The 21742-nt window shown below is 38.5% G+C and overlaps 1 protein-coding gene across 2 annotated transcripts in view; it reads right to left on the bottom strand.

Annotated features, from left to right (window-relative positions):
* Positions 1-4577: 4577 nt before the first annotated feature.
* The window catches only part of CEP152 (centrosomal protein 152), a 33955-nt gene continuing 16790 nt past the window's right edge, over positions 4578-21742 (bottom strand). The window contains exons 12-28 of one of the 2 annotated variants that reach the window (XM_052808454.1): positions 21510-21673; positions 20721-20928; positions 19763-19876; positions 19511-19641; positions 19201-19329; positions 18921-19056; positions 17973-18152; positions 17161-17433; positions 16550-16681; positions 15609-16259; positions 13787-13961; positions 12123-12302; positions 7871-7952; positions 7647-7753; positions 6719-6875; positions 6334-6437; positions 4578-6083 (exon numbers count right to left, since the gene is read on the bottom strand). In XM_052808454.1, the coding sequence (XP_052664414.1) occupies positions 5068-6083; positions 6334-6437; positions 6719-6875; positions 7647-7753; positions 7871-7952; positions 12123-12302; positions 13787-13961; positions 15609-16259; positions 16550-16681; positions 17161-17433; positions 17973-18152; positions 18921-19056; positions 19201-19329; positions 19511-19641; positions 19763-19876; positions 20721-20928; positions 21510-21673 (3939 nt within the window). In that variant the 3' untranslated portion in view covers positions 4578-5067. The remainder of the gene's footprint in view (positions 6084-6333; positions 6438-6718; positions 6876-7646; positions 7754-7870; positions 7953-12122; positions 12303-13786; positions 13962-15608; positions 16260-16549; positions 16682-17160; positions 17434-17972; positions 18153-18920; positions 19057-19200; positions 19330-19510; positions 19642-19762; positions 19877-20720; positions 20929-21509; positions 21674-21742) is intronic. The other variant, XM_052808455.1, reaches the window with a different exon arrangement.

The following is a 21742-nucleotide window of genomic DNA, read 5'->3' as shown; positions in this document are numbered from 1 at the left end:
AGGATGAATGACTGAAATATATATATGTGACTGTGTATCTCAATACTTCTGGGAAGTATACCCAGCTTGAGATTTTATGGGAAAAGGGACACTATACAGTAGTAAGTAGATCTCCAAACTTCAGTGGAAAGTACCAACGACAAAATAAAGAGGTAAGGGGGTAACGAGATACGAAATTCCAAAGGTGTTAAGGAAAGCCTGGGAATGCAAGCAAGCCAGAGCTCTCTTTAGTTGCATATCCGCAGGTTACACTTACAGAAGTTGGATTTAATCATAGCAGTCTTGAAAGGCTTTCACAATCACGGATATGGTGTTTTGCAAAGATTGTAGTAATTCTGCAGAAGAACAGACAACCAGTTGAACCAGTCTGAAAACTATCAAACATGGTAGGACCAAAACTGTTGGGTCTAATTTTTTTCCATTTACCATTTGCTGTTCTTTGCACTATTTCCACATTTGCATGCAACAACAGACTTATGCATCTTAAAAGCTGACTTATGCAAAAAAAATTGAAAGAAATGGTGTTATTTAAGTGAAAGAAAACTGAGGAGAAAAATAGTAGTTCTTAAGCATGACATAAAAGAAATCCCTATTCAATGTCCTTGGTACATTGGAGAAGCAGTAATGAGCTAAAACTGCAGCAAAAGAGTTCAGGTAAGACACAAAGGGAATGGGGAGGCCTCCTTCCAGCAGTAAGGATAATACTGGAAAGGATTTCTCTGGGCAGTTGTAGAGTCTCTGTTATTGGAGATCTTTAAGAACACATTGGACAAACATCCATTAGGAGAACCATCAGCACAGGTGATTCTGCCTTGCAGCAGGAAAACAGACTGCAGGACCTTTTTAGAAAGGTAAAGATGGAGAAGACCTGTGATATTACATAAATTGTAATTCATTAATATCACGTAATATGATGAATTGGATAACACAAGAAAAAAATTGTATCTGTCACTCTGGAGAAGAAATAAATAAAAATGAATCAATTTCCCACCAGCAAAGGCTGAACAAGAGAATGAGGGGAGCCACAAACACCTCTTAAAACAACATTAAGCTCAAACAAAGGAAAAAGAAAAAAAAGAAAAGAAAAAAAGAAGAAAAAGGAGTCCATGCAAAGCCAAAGTGAAAGAAAGTCCAAGATTAAAACTGAGGCGAAGGGGGGCTAAGTGCAAAGCCAGAGGGGATAAACCAGACTAGAAGAGAGGACAAAGCAAAGAAGTGTAAAAGCACAGTAAAGCCATCAAGTAGAAAGAAAAGGTAATTTAGTGGTTAAAGTACTAGCCTAGGATTTAAAAGACCTGGTTTTAATTCCCCGTTCAGGCTTCCTAACTTTCTGAACAAGCTACCTAACCTCTCATGACCTCAGTTCCTACTCATATAACTATTCTTGTGCACAGAAACTTGCTGCAATAGGATACAAGTTTTCAGATGTGCATATATGTCTACCAAAAATAAAGAATGTGGGAATTTAAATCTAGTTTATGCAAGACTTATTATTATTTTTTTTTCATTAATAGCTACAGGTGTTGCTCATTCCAGCTGAAAAAGGCCACTGAAGAGACAAGCTAAAACACTAGAATGTGAGACCAATAATTAATGTATTAATTACTCAAAACATTAATTACTCAAAACATGCATGAGTTAGACAAATCCTGTGCATTCCTGTTCTGTACATCATATATAAGCATCTTATGCACAATTAACTATATAAAAGGTGTTTAAGATGTGCATAAAATTTACATTTTAATTACCATTTAAACATAGGATAAAAAAGACATCTTGGAAATAGCTTCTATCATATCGGTATTTTAGTATGAAACAGAGTGATACATTTTTACAAAGAGGTTGTTCTAAGCAGGAATGTACAGACATACTACACCTGCAAGATAAAGCGGCTAAAGAAAATATAAAGAACAAAAATACAGCAAGGAAAAGAGTACCACTGCATTCTGCTACTTTGGGGATGGGAGTGGGGTGTGGTTAAACAACATTTAAGCTAAATAGTGCCGAACTGCAACATCACTAGAATACAATTAGATCTGGCTCCTGTAGCATAAATGCAGTATTAAAACAAGGAATCATCTGAATCAAAAAGACATAACAGCAGGTAATGAATTCTTGAATAAAACAGGTAAGTTCTTTCAGTACTATAACCTAGTGGGTGAAAATACATGTCAAACTTAGTTTAAAAGAGTCATTTAGTGGCTCTGTTACAATCTTGGCTCAACTATGCAAGTCCGACCACATGTATTGCAACATTACATCCCCCTTTCCGACTGGTGTCAGCTGTCCAATTTCAGGAGTTGCAGCCCCCTATGCTAGCCTGTTATTGCTTCATTCTTTCCTACTGATGTTAGAAGCAGGGCTGAGGAATGCTTTTGACTAGGAGTTGTTGATTCTTGGGCTAAATTTCTCCTTGTTCCTCAAACTTTACTCACCGGGGAATGATTGCTGCTGTTTGGGTATGGATCTTCCCTGCAGGCCCCTGCAGTTGATCCTCATTAAGGAAAACTGAAAATCCCCTCGGCAGCTCTGGAGCTCTCTGGAGTTGTCAGTGCAACAAGACACACAATAAACACAAGGTGAGCACGGATTTAACCGAATCTCTACCTACATCCATATTCTCACATGCATTGCAGTTTTGGTCACTGAAATTGCCCAGTACTGTGATGTGATATAACTGAAACAGCAACCAAATCTAGTTGGGCACCTGATGTCCACGTTTAATTATTCTCTTTTACTAGATGAGATTGGAAAGATTCCCCCCCCCCCCCCCCATTTGCCCCATCTGCGTAACATCTTCCTGCTCCATAAGAGAGTAGGGACACCCACAAAAGAACCTTTTCTCACATCAGGCTATGGAGCTTGCTGAAGAATACTCCCCTGGTTTCCTCACTGTAGTGGGGACCTGCTGCACCCTCAGCTTTCTCCAGAGCAGTCAGTAATGCAGAAGACCCCTTCTCATCAGTGCAGGACCCCAGCTTCTAAATAAAATATGTAAAAATCATCAGCTGTTCAAAGCTTTAGCAGGACTAGGATCATTAAGTACTTCATTCTGCACTGAAACCACTGAGCTTTTAAATACAGGACATTTTTTAAAAGCTACAGATTAATGACTTCAAGAGTTATGCATACAAACAACATTGAACAAGACAACAGAAATAAAGTGTACTGTAAAAAGTCACATTTTAGGAGAAATTTAAAAACGGTTTGCACATTGGCATTGACCGTGGCATTTTGGGGAGCAACTACAGAGAAGCTCTTGAACCCACCTCAGATGAAGGATTACTTGGAAAAGTATGTTTGGTCCACACCGATGAGACGATGGGCCCTCAGCTGCTCTGTCTGAATGGTCAGGGATGCCCTGCAGGACAGCTGCATGTTTACTTTTACAGATCCAGGCTTTCTTCATCTGGGGAACATTTCTAGACTAGCCCAAGGAATTAATTAATCTGATGTATTGGTTTAAACACTTGTATAAGTACCTCTGACGCAGGAATAAATGTGCTTCTTTTTTACCTTGTGCAATTCGGGAAAATGTTTAAGCTAACCAAAAAAAGCCACTCATCATTGAGAAAAAAGCCTCCACATGGGGCTTAGAGGACAACTAGTAAAAACTTTCCCCTGCAGACGACGCCACAGCTATTTCCTCACTAAGAGCTCGGAATTTGGCCCTTGAACTTAACTACTGCCCATGTTTTTTTAGGCACAAGCGGTCTCTTGTGGCCTCAGTTTGCTCCCACTGACGATGGCAAACCCCACCTTCACTAAAGAGGAAGTGTGGTTGCATTTATGGGCAACATTAAAGGCCACCAAGAAATTCAGAAGTCTGTCATTAGATCGCCCGAGAGAGTTTCGAGTCACAAACCAGTCCTGCGTACCAACAGTTGTAATGCATTTTGCCTTGCCAATTGGCCTGAAATAAACAGGCAGGATGTTTTTGTAAAGGAAGTTAAACACATTTTTCTTCAGAAGATTTCTGTTGAATCTTGTACTATTTTCCTCTTAAAACTGAAAAGATTGTCAGACTAGACTGTGCTGTTTGACTCTGAAAGACCAAATGAGCATCCTTGCAGCAGTTAAATGTTGTTACATATGAAAGGCATAGGTATCATCTTTGAGAGTATATTCAGTCTTTTTTCTTCATCTAATATCACAGAATAATAGCAAGCAAAAGCTTTTTGTTTACGTCTTCTGTATTACTGTTGATGTGAATTGCTGGCTCATAACCATACTATTAATCGCAACAAGTAAGATTTAATCACACCCTGTGTAAGCAAGCAGCAAAACGCCTCTTTTCCTCACAGCATCACTAGAAATGAAATATCATCCCAAGGAAAGCAAAAAGTCTAGAAAAAAAGATACATTTTGTACTTCTCTTCAAAATGTGAGCAGGCCTTTAAAATATAAGCTTTCTAAGCATCAGGAGGAACATTACTACATCTTCAGTTTAGATTGACAACCTATGCTATTTAAGGAACACCTGCAAAACATGGTTATTCTAATTTATACCTATTTTTTGCTGTACCAAAGGGAAGAATACTTGAAATGTGATTTGTTATAATTATTTAATGAAAAAATGCAAGTATTTTCGCTTTTATTATGGGGACACACGCAGAGGCTTACAGGGGGTCCTTCAAAATGGAAGAGTCAATTAAAATACTTACTTCAAACAAATCCTAAAACACCTCTCATTGAGCTCTGAAGGAATTTTCACAACCATTTAAAAAGGTTACCACAAGTTACAGTAGTTTTGTTTTAGATAAACACTGCAAGCTAAACTTAATATAAAAATAGATTCTGTTTAATAAATTTGTATATAATACACAATAAACAATTATGAAAGCGTTATTACAAAGGTAAATAAAACTCTGCATTAATATTTCAAGTAACTTTATAGAATTTCTTCACGTAACATTCAAATTGTGTCACATTGGTCATGAAATGGACACAGTAGAACAGGTTCTCCCCAGTCCTCACACTTTTATTTAAATATCAAGTTATCTTTTTTTCCTTCAAACGAGGAATTACTGGTATTGGTTCAAGTTAGAAAGTGGGCTATCAAAACCACTATCTTGCTGAAGAGACTGGGGATCCCACGCTGTTTTTTTCTAAGCATTTGTTGCAGCATTTTCCTACATTTGAATCTGGCGATACATTGAGTTGTGTGACAGCAGAATTTGATTTGTCAGAGTTGAGGAATGAAGTATGCTCTGGGTTTGTTATCAGGTGGCCTCTACTGCAAACTTCAGTGCTGCTTTTTGTGCTAAGAATCTTGCCATTGCCATTAGAAGTGTCTCTCCAAGTAGTAACAACATTTTCATCTGCAGGGGAAAATGACCTGATGTGAGGAAACTCTTCACAGTATGCAGTCTGTGCTTGCACATTAGTACTGGCTTTTTGTTCAAGGTTCAAGAGAGGCGTATCACTCCGATCCAGATGCAGGCTTCCATTCACAGAACTCCATTCACTGCTGCTTCCTTCCTCTCTTTCTGGAGTTTCTTGAAAATCAGATTCCCGAGTTCTTTTAGATTTAGCTTTCCATTTTCCACATGACTGGACACATTTATCCTCTTTCAAGACTGTTCTATCATTCTTGCTCTTAAGCATATAATGAGTTGGCCCAGAGATGGCATGGCCATTTGTAAAGCTGGGTGCATGCGTACTTTCTATTGTTACTTGAAAAGCAGATGGAGGAGCGTTCTGATGTGCTATAGTACTAGCAGCACACACGAGTCCTTTGTCTACATTTATGATGGGGCTGTATTTTTCTCTTCTTCCATTTTCATTTGGATAAAACTCTGGCAGAGCATCTCTTGAAGCACCATCCAGATTTTTAGAATTATTCCCGTTCTGAATATTTGAAGTCACTGTTTCGTGAAGCATATGTTGAGTTTCAGTCTGCATTGCATCAAACTGCTGTCTCAAGTCATGTGGTACACGTTTCTGGGCGACTTTATCATTGGCTTTTTTGGTAATGCTTTCACTACATGATTTGCTTTCCATACAGTTTGACCTTGTCTGAAGCATGCAATCTCTTTTTGAGTACTCGACTCCCAGTGGTAGATCAGAATTTAACAGCAGAGCTAGGAGAGGAGGGAAGGAAATAGATTAATTGAAGGAAATGTTAATGCTGGAAGAAGGACTGGGTTCCTCCGTTTGGTTGGGTTTTTTTAAATAAAGAATTGTAAGCATTGTCAAAACAGGCAGCTTACATTTACATTTCCATTAGCAAGCTTATAAATAAATAGTACTTCACTTTCCATCTGCATTTTTGTTACTACATGCATTAAATCAATATGATCAAGAAGAGAACAACTATAGAATCCAACATACCTGAGCAAGTAGATTTGCTTTGGGGAATGTGTCGAAGAGGTGTTTCAAGTCCTTTAGCCATCGTAGCAAGCTTACTGGCAGCGTTCATTATTTTATTTTCAGCTCTGCCAAGAATTGCAGAACATGAAAAAAAAAAAAAATTAAAGTTTAAGTGTAATTCCTTTTCAACTCTGCATTTTACTTCAAGGTAGTGTTAGCAAAAGTAAAAGAACACTGAAAAGACAGTATGCCAGACTGCTTGGCAGTGACCCCATGCCAATCTGAGCAGACTGGCAAGGCTGTCAGGCAGTTAGACACTGTTTTCTCCAAGGTGGACAAACACCAGACTAACGTCTACACACCTCTTTCAAAACCAACAGTAATTTCCAAACATACTTGAACTTACCCTTCATGTTTCCCATTGTCAGTAAGAAGTTGTTGAAGGCATGTCAAATAGTATTTACGCATTTTCCGTGCCGTTTCTTGGCGCTCTCTTAAAACCTCCACTTTAATCATTTCAGCAGCTCGCTCCTTACTTTCACGGATATAACAAAGCATGTCACCTACAAACACACTTCATTAGTACCAGTTTTCTCCCAGCAGGGGAAAAAAAAGCCAACATCACAAACTGGGATTGTCTAGCAGACCTGGAGCAAGTCAGCAAGGGCCTGGATTTACCTGCCAACATTCCACCCAAATCCTTGTGCCAAATGTTGCCTACTAGATAAATGCCACTGAAGACCAGAGCAGGTTGATATGAAGCATCAGACGGGAATTCAGTTGTCCAATTTTGCATCTTCAGCAGCAATAGAAAACACTAGGCACAGGGATTTGGGAGGAATATTGGCTGATAAAATGCAGGTCTACAAATTCTTTGACAGCAGCACAGCTGGCATTTGGAGACCTGCTGCCCTCAAGTGAGACCTGGCGCTACACTTAACCCTCTCTCCTCAGCCAGAAGGTTGCTGATTAAGCCAGAAGGCAGGATACAGCACAAGAGAAAAGCAGATTCTCCCTCAGGACAAGTTGCAGGGTAAGTGGATTGTTTGCTGGAGATACGAGATCAGTTCTCAAAATACACTTTACCACTTTAAAAAACATAATACAGTGCAACAAAGCAAGGATGGCATAACAAAGTTTCACCCATTGCAATTAACCTTGTCCAAGATTATGGTAACAATTCCATGTCTCACATTCACTCTAGTACGAAGGAAAAATTTACTTCTCATGCGATTTGACTGTCAGATTCCTGTGCAAGTTGGCTGAAGGAGGAGGAAATGACAAAGTAAATTATTTTGCTCTCCTAAATTTTCAGCTAAGACTTTAGTACTTACACTTAATCTTGCTCACAGCTTTAATGTACTGAGCACGCATTTCTTCCAGCCCTTTCACAGAGTCACAGGATGTACAAGGTTTTGAGACGCCTCCCTTTGACAGTGACCTGAAATGCACATAAGTCACACTGCACAAGAAAAGCAGCTTATATCTTACAACAACAACAACAAAAAAACCCAAAAAAACCAAAAAGCCATCAGCTTGTGTAGATTTTTTTAAATACCTTGGTGGTGTTCCCAGGTCTTTCAGTTTAGTCTTCATCTCAGAGTTTTCTGCAGTCAGATCTTGTAGAACCTTCTCATTTTCTATAACAAAAAAAAAAAAAAGAGATGAACCATAATTCACTGCACTTCTCTAAATTCAAGTTAAGTTCAACAGAAGTTATTACATAAACTGCTGTTTCTGCTATAAGAGCTCAATGTCACAAAGCAAATGTACAGCTGTTGCAGTAACAAGCATATACAAATCGATCACAATACACTTCAATGAAGCCTGAATATAAAAGTCATCTCATATAGTAATTAAGTAAGCTTAAAGCCTTCATATGCCATTACTAACACTATGCTGGAGGCAAAACTTCAGAGATACCAGGTGTACATGTAGAGAAAGGACAGGGAAAAAAAAAAAAATAATGAGGCTTGTTTTGACAAACATTGGAAAAGAATTATTAATTTGCAGGTTAGCAATTGTGCCTTCTTGCCTTCTTTGGGGTAGCGAGGTAAAAGATAAAACTTGGTGGTTGTTTTGGTTTTTTTGTTTTGGGGGTTTTTTTTAATGACCAAAAGCCACTATTACAGAGGAAGGCTGGGCTTCCATACTTCCATGCTGAACTCTGCTCAATGCTACTAAGAAGCATATAATATTATAATGAGCCACCACAAAGAATGAGAAGACAGTTAAGCTGAAAAAGCCCAAAGCATAGGACTTCAGGCTGATACTGAAGACTGTTGATCATGGCATACACATAGTCCACCCGTGGGCCATCTCCTGTGTCGTGGTTTAACCCCCCTGAAACCAGGACATCCTGAAAGTTAAAGAACCTTAAAACCTATTTGTTAGCTATGTAATCTAATCAAAGCCAATAATTATTTCAAAAAAATATACAGGTGTTTAGCATAACTTGAAGAATTGATGGACAAACTTGGATAGACCTATAAAAATCAACAGCTGATTACTAGCTTTCCTATTTTAGGACAGAAAACCAACATGAATTGAACACCTAGACTCAATGCTGGAGATACCTCCACTGCACCCAGCCACCAAATTTCTCACGTGAACCATGGCCTAAGGAAAACAATGACTGTCACCACACAACAGAAGGCATGTCTTAAAGACAAATCTTCCTTCTGGAAGAATCAAGGCTTTCATCGGTAGAATATGAGGACCTGAGCCCTGGGAAAGACACAGACAAGTTTGGCTTTCTTCATTCTCTAGGATGATGTGCAGAAAAGCAAAAAGCAAGCAGCCATCCTAGAACACAGATATAAGCAATTCATGGCCTTCAGAGATCCTCATTTGTGGTCCAAAACTCATTTTGAGCAGTTGAGAGTTGCATCCGTGATGACCTTGGTGACAGCAGTAGGCTCTATTTTCATTAACAGACCTCCTATTATCCTCCAATCTTTCCTCCAGTCCCCAAGGAAGTTTACACACTATATGGTTGTCGACAAAAAAGCACAGAAATAATATTACACAAATCTATGCAACTTACCTACCTGGCCTTGATCACACATCTGCAAGCTGGCAAAAGCCTTTCCCTTGCAAACATATAGCATTTTACGCCTCCTCACTGAGCACAAAATTTATTAGAGCAGGCAACTGAGATTTTTCATTTAAAAAAAAAAAAACAACCCAACCAAAACACTCACAACACACACAAACCACAGCCTTTGGCAAGTAAGACTGTTTAGTCACTTGGTACAACCTACTACCTCACATCTGCTCTCTCCAAGCTGACCATTTACCAAACCTGCTTACAGTGCCCACAGTGACCTTTCACTGAGGCATGCTCAAACAATTCTACAGAGTTACTGACCCTCAGGATGCAGTTTAAGACTTCTCATGAACCAGAACCTTCAGCAAGTCAAATTCCTGCCATGCTCTAAGGAGAGCCTTAAAAAAAAGAAAAAAAAAAAAAAATGCCCTGAACACTATTGTGTACAGCTTCAACTGATTAAAACACTGCAGGGAGAATGATCCTCTTATTCAATCACCAACATGTTTTCCTTCAGAGAAAACATCATTCTCTTTGTTCTGCTCCTTAAAACAAAGACCTCTACTGACTTCAATACAGCTGAATAAGAGGATAGAGTTCCTCAGATACCAAGTGAATGGGAACACCATATGGTGCTCCATATGGTACGTTATGCTCAAGCAGGAAAGAAAAAGTTCTTGAGCACAGGAACAAAGCAAAGCAGGCATTCCTCCTACAAATCCTCTCAGAAATAAACCTAGACAAAATGAATTCTTGTTGCTATCGGAGACAGATGAATCAACATGACTTCCTCTGAGTGAAAAGCCTACATGCCAGGCCCATACAGGGAGACCCAGCCTCCGGAGTAGTTACAGGTACAGCAAAGGGGTTTAATACGCTAAAGACTTTTCATCCTCATTAGCCCAGATTTTACTATGGCCAGAGACTTCTACCAAGTTAAGTAAAGTAATAAAGGATGGAGTCTATTATCCTGAAGGGACAACAGATGTACATGATGCAACAGATTCCACAATAAGTAAGCACAGGTATCAAGATCAAGTCAGGTAATATTGCAATTGACTAAACTGATGGTCAAGTCTCAGGGAGGTTTTACCACCAGGCGCTATCACAGTCTGTGCACAGAAGGTGATACAGATATTGAGAATGCCAAAAATAAGATGTTGGACAGCAAAAAAAAGGCAATCACAACAAAACAACACTACCGCACAGCCAGGGGGGATGCGTATTTGTCCTGGTTTCAGCTGGGATAGAGTTAACTGTCTTCCTAGTAGCTGGTATAGTGCTATGTTTTGAGTTCAGTATGAGAAGAATGTTGATAACACTGATGTTTTCAGTTGTTGCTCAGTAGTGTTTAGACTAAAGTCAAGGATTTTTCAGCTTCTCATGCCCAGCCAGCGAGAAAGCTGGAGGGGCACAAGAAGTTGGCACAGGACACAGCCAGGGCACCTGACCCAAACTGGCCAACGGGGTATTCCATACCATGGGACGTCCCATCCAGTATAGGAACGGGGAAGTGGGGGCGGGGAATCGCTGCTCGGGGGGACTGGCTGGGTGTCGGTCGGCAGGTGGTGAGCAATTGCACTGCGCATCATTTGTACATTCCAATCCTTTCATTATTACTGTTGTCATTTTATTAGTGTTATCATTATCATTATTAGTTTCTTCTTTTCTGTTCTATTAAACCATTCTTATCTCAACCCACGGGTTTTGCTTCTTTTCCCGATTTTCTCCGCCATCCCACTGGGTGGGGGGGAGTGAGTGAGCGGCTGCGTGGTGTTTAGTTGCTGGCTGGGGTTAAACCACGACAGTATTAAACAAGAATACTGGATAACACCGCTACTGAATCAGAAGCAGTCTCCTACAATGGAGGAATCTCAAGCAAATTACTATGCACTATCTTCTTCCATCAGAAATAGCTTCAGAAAAGCTTTATTTCCATACTACAGGCAGAAGCCTTACTTTTAGTGACTTCCAAAAACAGAGTGGATATTTCATATCCATCATTGGTAGAGACAGTCATCACATAGGAAAGAAAGATTTAAGAACTAGAGACCTTTTCTCAGTCCTGTATTTCTCATTTCAAAGTGACACAAAGGAAAAAGAATGTCTTGACTTAAAAGGCAAAAGAGACTAAATAAAGTCAACTTAAAACCTACTTTAAGGTTTACAAAAAAAAAAAAGAAAGAAAAACAGAACTACAGCTTCAAGCTATTATTAACTGCAGGAAGGTACAAGAAAACTGTGGTCAGTGGCTTACTACTACTGGTGCCAAGAGGAACCAAGTAACATTTGGGGCCACTCTGCTCTTTATACTCCCGCTATGGGGGGATGAGTACGTGCACAATAACAGTACAGCCCCGAAGGAGACAACTGAAGAACTCCCTGACTCATATACCAGTGTATGTGTGTACATACACACGCATGCATTATCTGTATAACCCTCATGGGCAATGGAATCCACGTGTACACGTATTCAAAGAACATCTGCCACATGTTCAGTTTTCCTCTATTCTTTTCCTGGTACACATGAAAGAGCACTAAAGCGATAAGTAATGTTTAAAGCCAAGCGGGTGAAGGGGTTTCTTGGGGGGTGGGGGGGAAGGTCAGTTTGTGGGTTTTTGTTGTGGGGGGTTTGTTTGGTTTAAGTATGCACAAATACCCATTCCACCCACTGAAAACTAAATGATGCAACAGATGAGACTCATGCAGCCAGAGAGGCAGAGTCATTCAAAGTTGTCTTTAGGTGACAAACAATACTAACCTTGGATTTGCTCTGACTTAGCTTCACATTCTTTCACAGCAAGCTGAAGATGTTTGCGGGCTATCTCCAGCTCTCTTTTTAAGTCCTGGCACACAGCTTCTCTTTTTTCAAGCTCCTGGCAGCAGTGTTCACAGCAAAAATTTTCCTGAAACCCAGGGTTCCTTTTTGTACATTTCTGACCTGCAACAGTAATTGCTGAAAGTTACACATCAACCATGGGAACAAAAAAAAAAAAAAAAAAAAAATCAAACCTGACCTTACTGTTCCCAGTGCTCTACTTAGTCTTTCTTTTGCTGGAAATTATGTAACACATTAGTCTAATTAAAATAATCACAAGAGGCTGGAATCCTGTTATAGAAGGTGCAGCAGCATCTATCAAGTCATTGAGCCCTCACAGCCTCAATGCACTCCCATCAGTAATGATTTGAGTCTTCAGTCAGCAATATGAGACTTGTAGGTTGAATTGTTGTTTTTTTTTTTTTTTAAACAAAAACAAAAAACCATACACCAAAAAAACCCCACAACCACCAAAAAACCAACCCACCCCACCCCCCCAACAGCCAAGCACAGTCTTTTGGAGTCAACTGAAGGAGACTCTCCCAGCTGGGAAGCCTCACATGCAGCTGAGTCTAGTTAAGTTAAGAAATTCACAAAGACTGGGCTACTTCCAGGAGAGCAAGCGTTGCTCCCTATAACCAGGACAGGGAGCTCTAGAGACAGAAGAGCTGCACTGCTTGTATTGTTTTGTGTTTAATAGATGGTTTGTTATTTTGGTGTTGAAGGAATTCAAGCCACAGTATAGGCATAAAGCCAAAGACTCTCTTGGGTTTTCTTGCTTTATGTTTTTTGGTTGCATAAGAATTCAAACTAAACAGAAAGCCCCAGAGAGAGTGCTAGGCCTCCCATTAAGTTTTTCCCCAGCTACACTGTCTCCAGCTTTGCCATAGTACATGTGACAGCTTTGAGAAGAGCTACAATGCTAAAGTATATATTGGGGGAGAGAGGGGGAGAGGGAAGTAAGGAAGGAAAAGAAGAGAGAAACATCACCCAGGGATCTGCATTTTTTCAACTACATTCTTGATCAAAAGTATTGGAAAAAACACTGTGCCAGGTGAGGTATAATTCTTGACACAACAGTATCTTTTACATGAATGCAGAATTCCTTGTCTTGTCTAATGTCAAGAGCAAATAGTATAATTCTATCTTCAGAGCTCTGATTTAGTATTACCCATTTACACGACATAGTTTAGACCAAACCTTGCTCATCATGATCAACACTGGCTTGCTTATAAGCTGTTAAACACCAAAGGTGTTAATGTTCACATCCACAACCCCCAAAGAGTACTTACACCTGCAGCAGATACAGCAGCTATTTCTTTACTCCTGAAGAATGGCTTTAAAAAGCAGAAAGCTAGTAGCATTAAATCAGTAAGCTGGAGACCAGTACCATTTGTTGCACTGTTTGTGACTTTAACATAGTATAAGCTAAGACAACATTAAACAACCTCACAGTCAGGAGAACTGCATCTTCCTCTCTCACCCAAATATTCACTAATCAACTAGCTTTGCATTAGTCATCAATAAGACATCAACTATTAAAGACTGCTACTAACAAGCTTAAGTTGATGATATACAATTTGCCAGATTAAAAACAAGCCCAATACCTTTGTCTGTTCCAGTTTCCTGCAAGGATGGCTGTCTCCTTAGTCTCCCTTGCGCTTCTGCTTGGTGTCCAACACTGTACACAGGAGGTCTTGTCACATCCCCAGTTTCTCCTTCACCACGTTGCAGGCAAGAGTATGCTTCTTTATTTACATTATTCACTAGCTCTTCATATTTCTGCAATTGAAAACACTTCCTGAAAATCCAACACATTAAAAAAGAGAAGTGTACCACACTATGTTAAAGTAGGTAAGTAGTATGTTAGCCATAAAAACAAGCAACCCTGGCCACCAAGTAGCTTTAGTAATTGTAATGCAGGTGCTTTAAACTTGCAATAGAACTGTAGACTGCAGCTCAAATACTGAGGAAAATGTGTATTCTAGCATATAGAAGTTTCACTTAGTGTAATTCACTGCAACAGCAGTACCTGGCTATCCTGAGTTTTATTTATTTTGGAAATGTCAGTAGCCCTTAATGTTGCAGAACTATACAGTGTCTTTGAATAGTTGAAGCTAACTTGTTTTTTTAAACAGCATATCCAGCAGAAAAAGGGGTTGGACTCATTTAGAGCTGCTGCACACATATGGGTAGTACAGGGATAGGTAAGTCATGTAGAAAAATATAACTCCTTTGTTTATTGTTATAATGGTAGCATAAGAGAAGACATTACTAAGAAATTACAAAGACTTTGCTGAACAAGGTAGTTCAAGCCAACCAACGTTTTGAAGTTCAAAGGCATATCAGTTTACCAGGGGACATTCATATCTATTACAGAAGATGCATCAGGCATAGCAAAACTTCTGATTCTCTTTACAATTGTGAAAATAGCTCATGTCAAGAAAACTTTAAAGGACCACTTTCTGAACAGAAACATATTACCACTAGAAGACTGGGTAATATTGTCATGAGAAATCACTTCATACTCATTTCCCCCTGTCCCGCCTTTTCTTGAAAAACAAGAGTTTCTTTCTCTGTCCTATTCTTGGATAATTCCCCAGCTGCTAAATGCTGGGTGGCATTGGCATTTCCAGTGGGGTGCTCCCCATAATCAAAAACTTACTACAAGCATAAGCATTGCAAAAAGAGGAATTTGCCAAAACAACAGAAACAGAAGCTTTTGGACAGAATTCTACTTAGCCCCAAACTCTTCTAGAAGAGGGCAGAATGTCTTTCCTCATTTGGGCAGGCACATTGAAAAGGATTTCCTAGAGCCACAATAAAGTTAAGCAAGACTATTATTCCCGAGATAGATCAGCTTGTCAGTTATTCAGTTCTACTACAGATAATTCGCAAAAAGGATTTACTGTTTTTATCTTTATTTGTATCAGAAGCTGGGGGGGAGGGGCGGGGGGGAAGAGTAACATGATCCACGATCACTATCCGATCAACGCTACAAACTGCTAAATTTCTTAAAAAAAAAAAAAAAAAAGCACAGCAGCTTTGCAAAAATCTAAGATGGGCCTTAATGACTGAACCCACCTAAGAGGTCACAAAAGCCTGCAATAGGCTCCCAAACTTAGGATGGAGGATTCGTCTCCTTAATTTACGAATCTTGGCATTAGAGAGCAACACTCCTAACCTGGCTTTCTCTTCTTTAAAGACTGAAGGTGTCAAATCTACACTCATCCTTTCCCTTTTCAGTTGCTAATGGTAGATTTAGCCCTCTCTTACAGTTTTAAAGGACTGTTGTTATCAATGAACCCAAATATTGGATTCTTGGACTCTCAGGACTACATGAATATTTTATATTGGGAAAAAACACGTATGAGTCTGACTTCTCAAATCCCTTTTCTGGTTGGCAGTTATAATTTGCAGAAATATTACCTCTTTCCATTCTCGCTCTTTCTTTTCCAGAATCATGTGAACTGTGGTTCTGTAGGCCTTTTGTAAGCAAGCCTTCAGTTTGTCTTTGCACTGATGGTTTAATTGAACACAAGCATCAAAACACTTATCCTTCCAAGAATGCTTACTATGTGTGCACTTGACTAGTTCTTCATGGATTTCACTCAACAAGTACTCAAGCTCAAGCAGAGTCTTCTCCTCATACCGATTAATTTCATCTTTCAGTCTCTTTGTTTCCTGAGCCTCCCATTCTCGCTGCTTTTGGTCTAGTAACATCTTTATTTCTGCCTGTTTCTGAATGGAGAGGTCATTTTTCTGCTTTGCAAGATCCTCCTTTGCTGTTGCAAGTACCTCTTTAATTCTGTTTCTATGATCATCTAAGAATGATCGGTAGTCTCTCTCATTTTGCTCTTGTATCTGCAAGATTTCTTCTTGCTTTTCTTTGTTCCACTGAGCACGGGCTTTTGCTAGTTCTGCTTTGATAGCTGCAGGGATTTCTTCTTTCTTTAGCTCCAATTCCTTCTTGAGAGAAATTACCTTTTCTTCAAGTTCTTTCATTCTTGGTCCAGACTTCTCTGTATTCTCATATTCTTTCTTCCATTTCTCTTCAGCAGCTGAGAGAACTAGAGCTAACTGGTGAATATATAAACACAGTCATTATAAATATATGCATACATTTATATATGTATAAAATATAACCCTGGGTCATTATGAATCTATTGGAGATTATTTTCAAATTATTTAATAAAATATAATCCTATTAGGCAAAAAAAAAAAAAAAAAAAAAGATCAGAACCAGAGTACACTAGAAACATCTTTCCTTAATGATTCTCAGCCTACATCTACATTCATTCCTCACTAATATATGGGATCTGGAAGACTGAACTGTTTATCAATACATATAAACAAGTATTTTGGGCTACCTGCTTTGCTGCAGTCTCTTTGTGTTCCTTTTCCCATTTTTCTTGTTCTATCTTTAGATTTACTTTGTACTCTTTGAGGTCTGTTAATTCTTGCAGCCACCTGGCATGAGCTTGGGTTAAAGCTGCATCTACCTACAAGCAGATAAAAAAAACCTGCTTCAGTCACCACCACCAAATACATTTTTATTATTACTTTCATGTAGCAACAAAAGAACAGACTTCAGTTTGGATTGCCTATGTTTACAGAAATTGAAAGAATCAGACCAGCAGCATCTGATGCATTTCTTTATACAAAAATCATACCAAAATGATATTAAATTTATTTTTCGTTAACAAAATGGTATAAGCTCTAAGTCAGTGTTGGTCAGTTCTGTTCAAAACCCCTGCAAAATTTGTCCAACTGTGTGAAAAACTAACAGCTAGAAAAAACAAGCTACATGCTACAGCTTCTTCAGAACTTTTTTTTTTTTAATTTATTTCTAATATAGCAAATATCAACTACTGAGCTTAAGAGAAAGCTAGTGGAAGAGAACACTGCTTTTTTTTTTAGGTGACTTAGTTGCACATGGCAGTTTCACAGGATCCAGGCAGACAGAACAATTATTTGTTACCTGGCTGGCAAGATTTTTACGGTATTTATTTTCCAGTTCTATTTCAAATTCTTTTAAGGCCTCTTCAGAGGCCATATTTTCTTTCAGAGCCTTCTGGATCTGCAGCCTTTGGACTCCAACAATCCCTTCTAATTCTTTAGTTGAAGCTTCATCCACAACTGTTACTTGGTCAGTCTGGCTGCTGCAGTCATTACATTCAACTACAGTTCTTCTCGTTTCTTCCAGCCTACTTTGCCATTCTCTTTGTATTTTTGCAAAGACTTGTTCTTTATTCTAAGGAAAAAAATATTTTTTAAGAAAATCTCCCCAGTGTCCAAATAACTAGAATTTCACTGGTATTTAACAAACATAACTTTGTTTACACCAATAATCTTCCCTAACAGGAGAAGAGAAAAACCATGCTCAGAGAGGAGAGAGTTTGGCAACTCATCACAGCTTTCTTCTATGGGATAGGATACACAAAGGACTTCTATATGATAACTGAATGAAACAATAGAAAGCGTAACCACTCACCCAGGGATCAGGGTGGAAAACTCCAGCATATTACCAGCTGTGACATTCAGGACATTCTGTATGTTACTTTACAAAGTCTAGGGTTTTGGTTTGTTTGGTTTGTTTTGGTTTTTTTCCAAAATCTTAAGCAAGTGTAATACCTACTGACTTCTTCAGAGGCTCCTTAAATGACAGATCCTTAAAAGCCACTTCAAATGGCAGAATAACAGTGCATAAGCCTGTCTACATACAAGTTCTCCTTCTGAAAATAAACAAAACAACAAAAAAAATTTGAAAAAAACCTGGACTAAGTTCCATACCTCTTTTTCTTCCTTCTCCCAGTGAACTTTGGCTAATGCAACTTCCTCTTCAACCTGCTGGTTTTTTTCTTCCAGCCACTGCCTCTTTGCTGCTATCATAGAACTGCTGTGTTTCTCTTCAAGCTCAGTCCTCAAAAGGTTAAGAGAGTTTTCTTTTTCTGCTAGTAGCTGTTTCTTGAGCTAGGGAAAAAAAAAATTAAAACATTTAAAATTAAAGTATTCTCCAAGGCATAGCAAACTGCTCTGGTGCTCTGGTACAAAGTCATGAGAATACACGAGAGACATGATTAAGTTTCTAGAGCCAGTGCACTGATCTTACTGATGACACCTGGACAAGAGATTCAGCTCTCAAAAGGAGGTGTTTTAAGGCTTGATAGCAGAGGTTATCATAGGCTATTACTCTAAAATAATTTTTCTTATCAAGCATCTTTATTCCCAGCATACTTTGAGTTGCACCTCTTTACCGTACTTGCTTAGCAAGACAGTTGACCTACTTTAGTCATTTCACACTGGTATCCTCAGAAAAGCAAAATTTTTAATCAATATAGCAGCCTGAATTTATTATTACTTAAAAAGCCACAGTATTTTCAGATCATTTTTATATAGGGAGAAGAAAACATGTATTGTCATACAGTGTTTTGGAAAACGTCTCGTGAATGTAAAACCTCACACTGCTGACTGAACAGTCCTCAAGAGTGAAAATTATGAAAAGCTGACTACGTGAAAATGAATAGCTATTGGAAAGGGTTACTTCTACAATATTTTAAACCCCAGGACACAACAGCAGGTTAATTTAACAACCAACAGGTCACATGTAATAACTTTCTGATATAGCTGCATCTCTTCCAAATATCTTCCCCAAACAATTACAAAGCTAAATACACTTACTGATATTACATCTTAAAAACAATCTGAAATGACATGGTTTACAGGTATTTCCATTAGTACCTTCTCTTCCTTCAGCTGCTGCTCTTGCTCAAATTTCTGCCTTAAAGTAGCTTCCAAGGTGTCCTTCTCCCCACAGACTCCAATGTAACATTCCTTCACTGCAGTCATCTCTCTGTTCAGGTCATCTATGTTAGCCCTTCACAGGACAGATTATTTATTGTCAATTAGTCTTTACACTCACAGGAGAGCAAATCTGTTTTTTAAAAAGTGTAACTAGCACTGAGAGCCAGACAGGAAATGCGAAAGTTTCAGTAAAAGTGGAAGAAATGTGAAGTCTTACTTTAACTGCGAGATTGTCTCTTCATAAGTTTGAATAAGCTGCTGTTTTTCTGCAGCATACCTCTCCATCAGGTCTTTCTCAAAATGTGCTTTTGTATCTTCATGATGTTGCTGATAAGTTCTTTCACACCTACAATTTCAAGAAACGAAAGAACTACCTTTTTTCCCCCTTTTAAACAGGGATCAACTTTTCCCTAAGAAAGAAACCAGCTTTCTAATGCTGACCTGCCCTTGTACCACATAGCTGGTACAAGATTATAGATGCAGGCTAAGAGTTCACAAATGGAACTAAACAGAGTTAACAGACTTACCTGTCAATGGCTTCTTGTTTATCCTGATCAAAATCCTGAACCATCTTTCTCATCTGACAACAGAGATCTTGATTTAAGCTTTTCAATTTTTCCTCACTTTCTTTCAGTTCTTCAATAGTTGAAGTACGGTTCTGGATGAACGAGAGTCAAGTAATAGGTGGGTTGTAAAGAACCTTTTCTAACTGCAGGTTTTAGCACAGGGTGGTGGTTGAGGTGGTTTTTTGGTAGGGATAAGCAGCATCTCTGTCTCACCTCAACTTCTTGCAGCAAAGTTTCATTAGCCTTTCTGAGTCTCAGAACTTCTTCCTTAAGATTATCAGAAACCAAAGGACTGGCCGCCAACTTATCATTCGGATTTGTGACAGGCTAAAAGTAAACAAAATTAAGATGATATCTTTCAGGAAATACATGATTTAGAAGCTGATGCTTTAAAGAAAAAGTTACAAGCTGTCAAATAAAAACTTTGCTCAGAAAAAATAATTAAAAAAAAAAAAAGGAATTTATTGCATTCTAGATGAATTCCTGAAACTCATAGCATCATGAAGGTTTAAAGAAGCACACACTTGACACCATGTTTGCAAGCTGAATGACTACTATCATCCAACAGAGAGCACTCTTCTCAAGCATATTATATTCCTATCCCACATACAGGTCACAATGTATAGATTACAAGAGCAGATGTTACAAGTCTTGATCAATTTATAGAGAGAAGTTAATAATGGGCTGAAGAGAGATGCGATATCAAAGAGAGTCCTTGTTGATCAAATTACATAGTGAAGGCCCTCTGAAGGCAATCTCTTTAATGTTCCATTTGTATAACCTAATGATACTATCAGCTTTCTCAGAGAAATTACAAGGTCTTTTTGGCTAAAGAAAACCTACTTTCTCTGATAAAATTTAGTTCTGAAAAAAACAGAGTGGCCTTTAAGTGCTATCAAGCAAGTAAGACATCATAACAGAACTTAACTAATAAGGCATATGCTGCACAGGTTGTGCTATTTAGCTTGTTTCTTTTTCACCAAAGATACAAAACAAAGTATCATTCAAATGACAATATTTTCCTTAAGCTCAAAGACAAATTTACTTAGTTGCTATGAATACTCAGCTCTGAGTAAATTCTTGGGTCCATTTTCATAAGAAGTTTAAATGTTGGTTTGGTTCACTAAAGTTCAGTGCATCTTTACTTTTTAAAAAGTGTAAAAGAACAAACCTCTAACTCTTTTGATGCTTTTTCTGCTTTCAACAACTGCTTGTATTCCTCTAATGTCTTCTGGCAATCTTTAAGAGAATTTTGTAATTGGGTAATCTGGTTTCTCTTCATTTTATTACTGCTTAATAAACGTTCCAGCTCAGCTTTTAATTCTACAATAATTTCATCTTTAGAGAGCTCTTCATCCATGTCTCTGTTCTGTATCGCACTATTAGGGAAGACATAACCGCTTCAGTATTTAAAAGACAAAAGACATTTATCTGAAAGGTAGTGGTAGCAAAGAGAAGTGCAACTAATGCTACCAGAAATACAGATGTCTAAGAGGTAATAGTAAAAAGAGAGAACAAGAATACAGAAGCCATATGCTTTTTCGTCAAGCTGCAATTAATGTACAGAAAACTTGTTCATTCAGCTGTTCCCCCAAAAGATTGATTCTCGCATTATGTGAAGTATTTTGAGATAATTCAATTGGTTGTTTTAAGACAGCTTTAGCATTAAGCAACTATGTGGAATCTTTGAGCAAAAAGGTATCCATGCATATAAACCATACAATCCAAGGAATAGCAACATAGTCTCAACAAAAACTGAAGATTTATTAAGCAGCAATTAGGCATCAAATTTATGGTATTAGTCCAGTTTCCCATTTCCCAGATTACCTGGCAATACCAGCAGTATTTCAAATATCTACCAAAAAACTGTATGTTGATCCAGTAGGACCATCTTTTACACATCAGTTGTATCACTTCTTAAGGATTTTAGATTTTTCTTTCAACAAGAATCACTTAATACCTGCAGAACCTTGGTTTCTTCCCAGCGATTTTTTTAATTCCCAAATCTACAAAGGAATCACCCAGGTTCATATGCAGCTCTCCACCCGCATCATTCAAAAATACTCCAAGCTTGGCAGCAGATTCATACAAAGCTATTTCTTCCTTCAGTTCCATTAATTCTTCCTTAAAGGAAGAGACACAAAAAAAAAATTACACTGAGCAGAGAAACTCCAAGCAAACAGATTAGACTCA

This window comes from Harpia harpyja, chromosome 14, assembly GCF_026419915.1.
Source record: "Harpia harpyja isolate bHarHar1 chromosome 14, bHarHar1 primary haplotype, whole genome shotgun sequence".
NCBI lineage: Eukaryota > Metazoa > Chordata > Aves > Accipitriformes > Accipitridae > Harpia > Harpia harpyja.
Note: the sequence above shows the minus strand (reverse complement) of the source record. Positions and strands in the feature narration are given on the sequence as shown.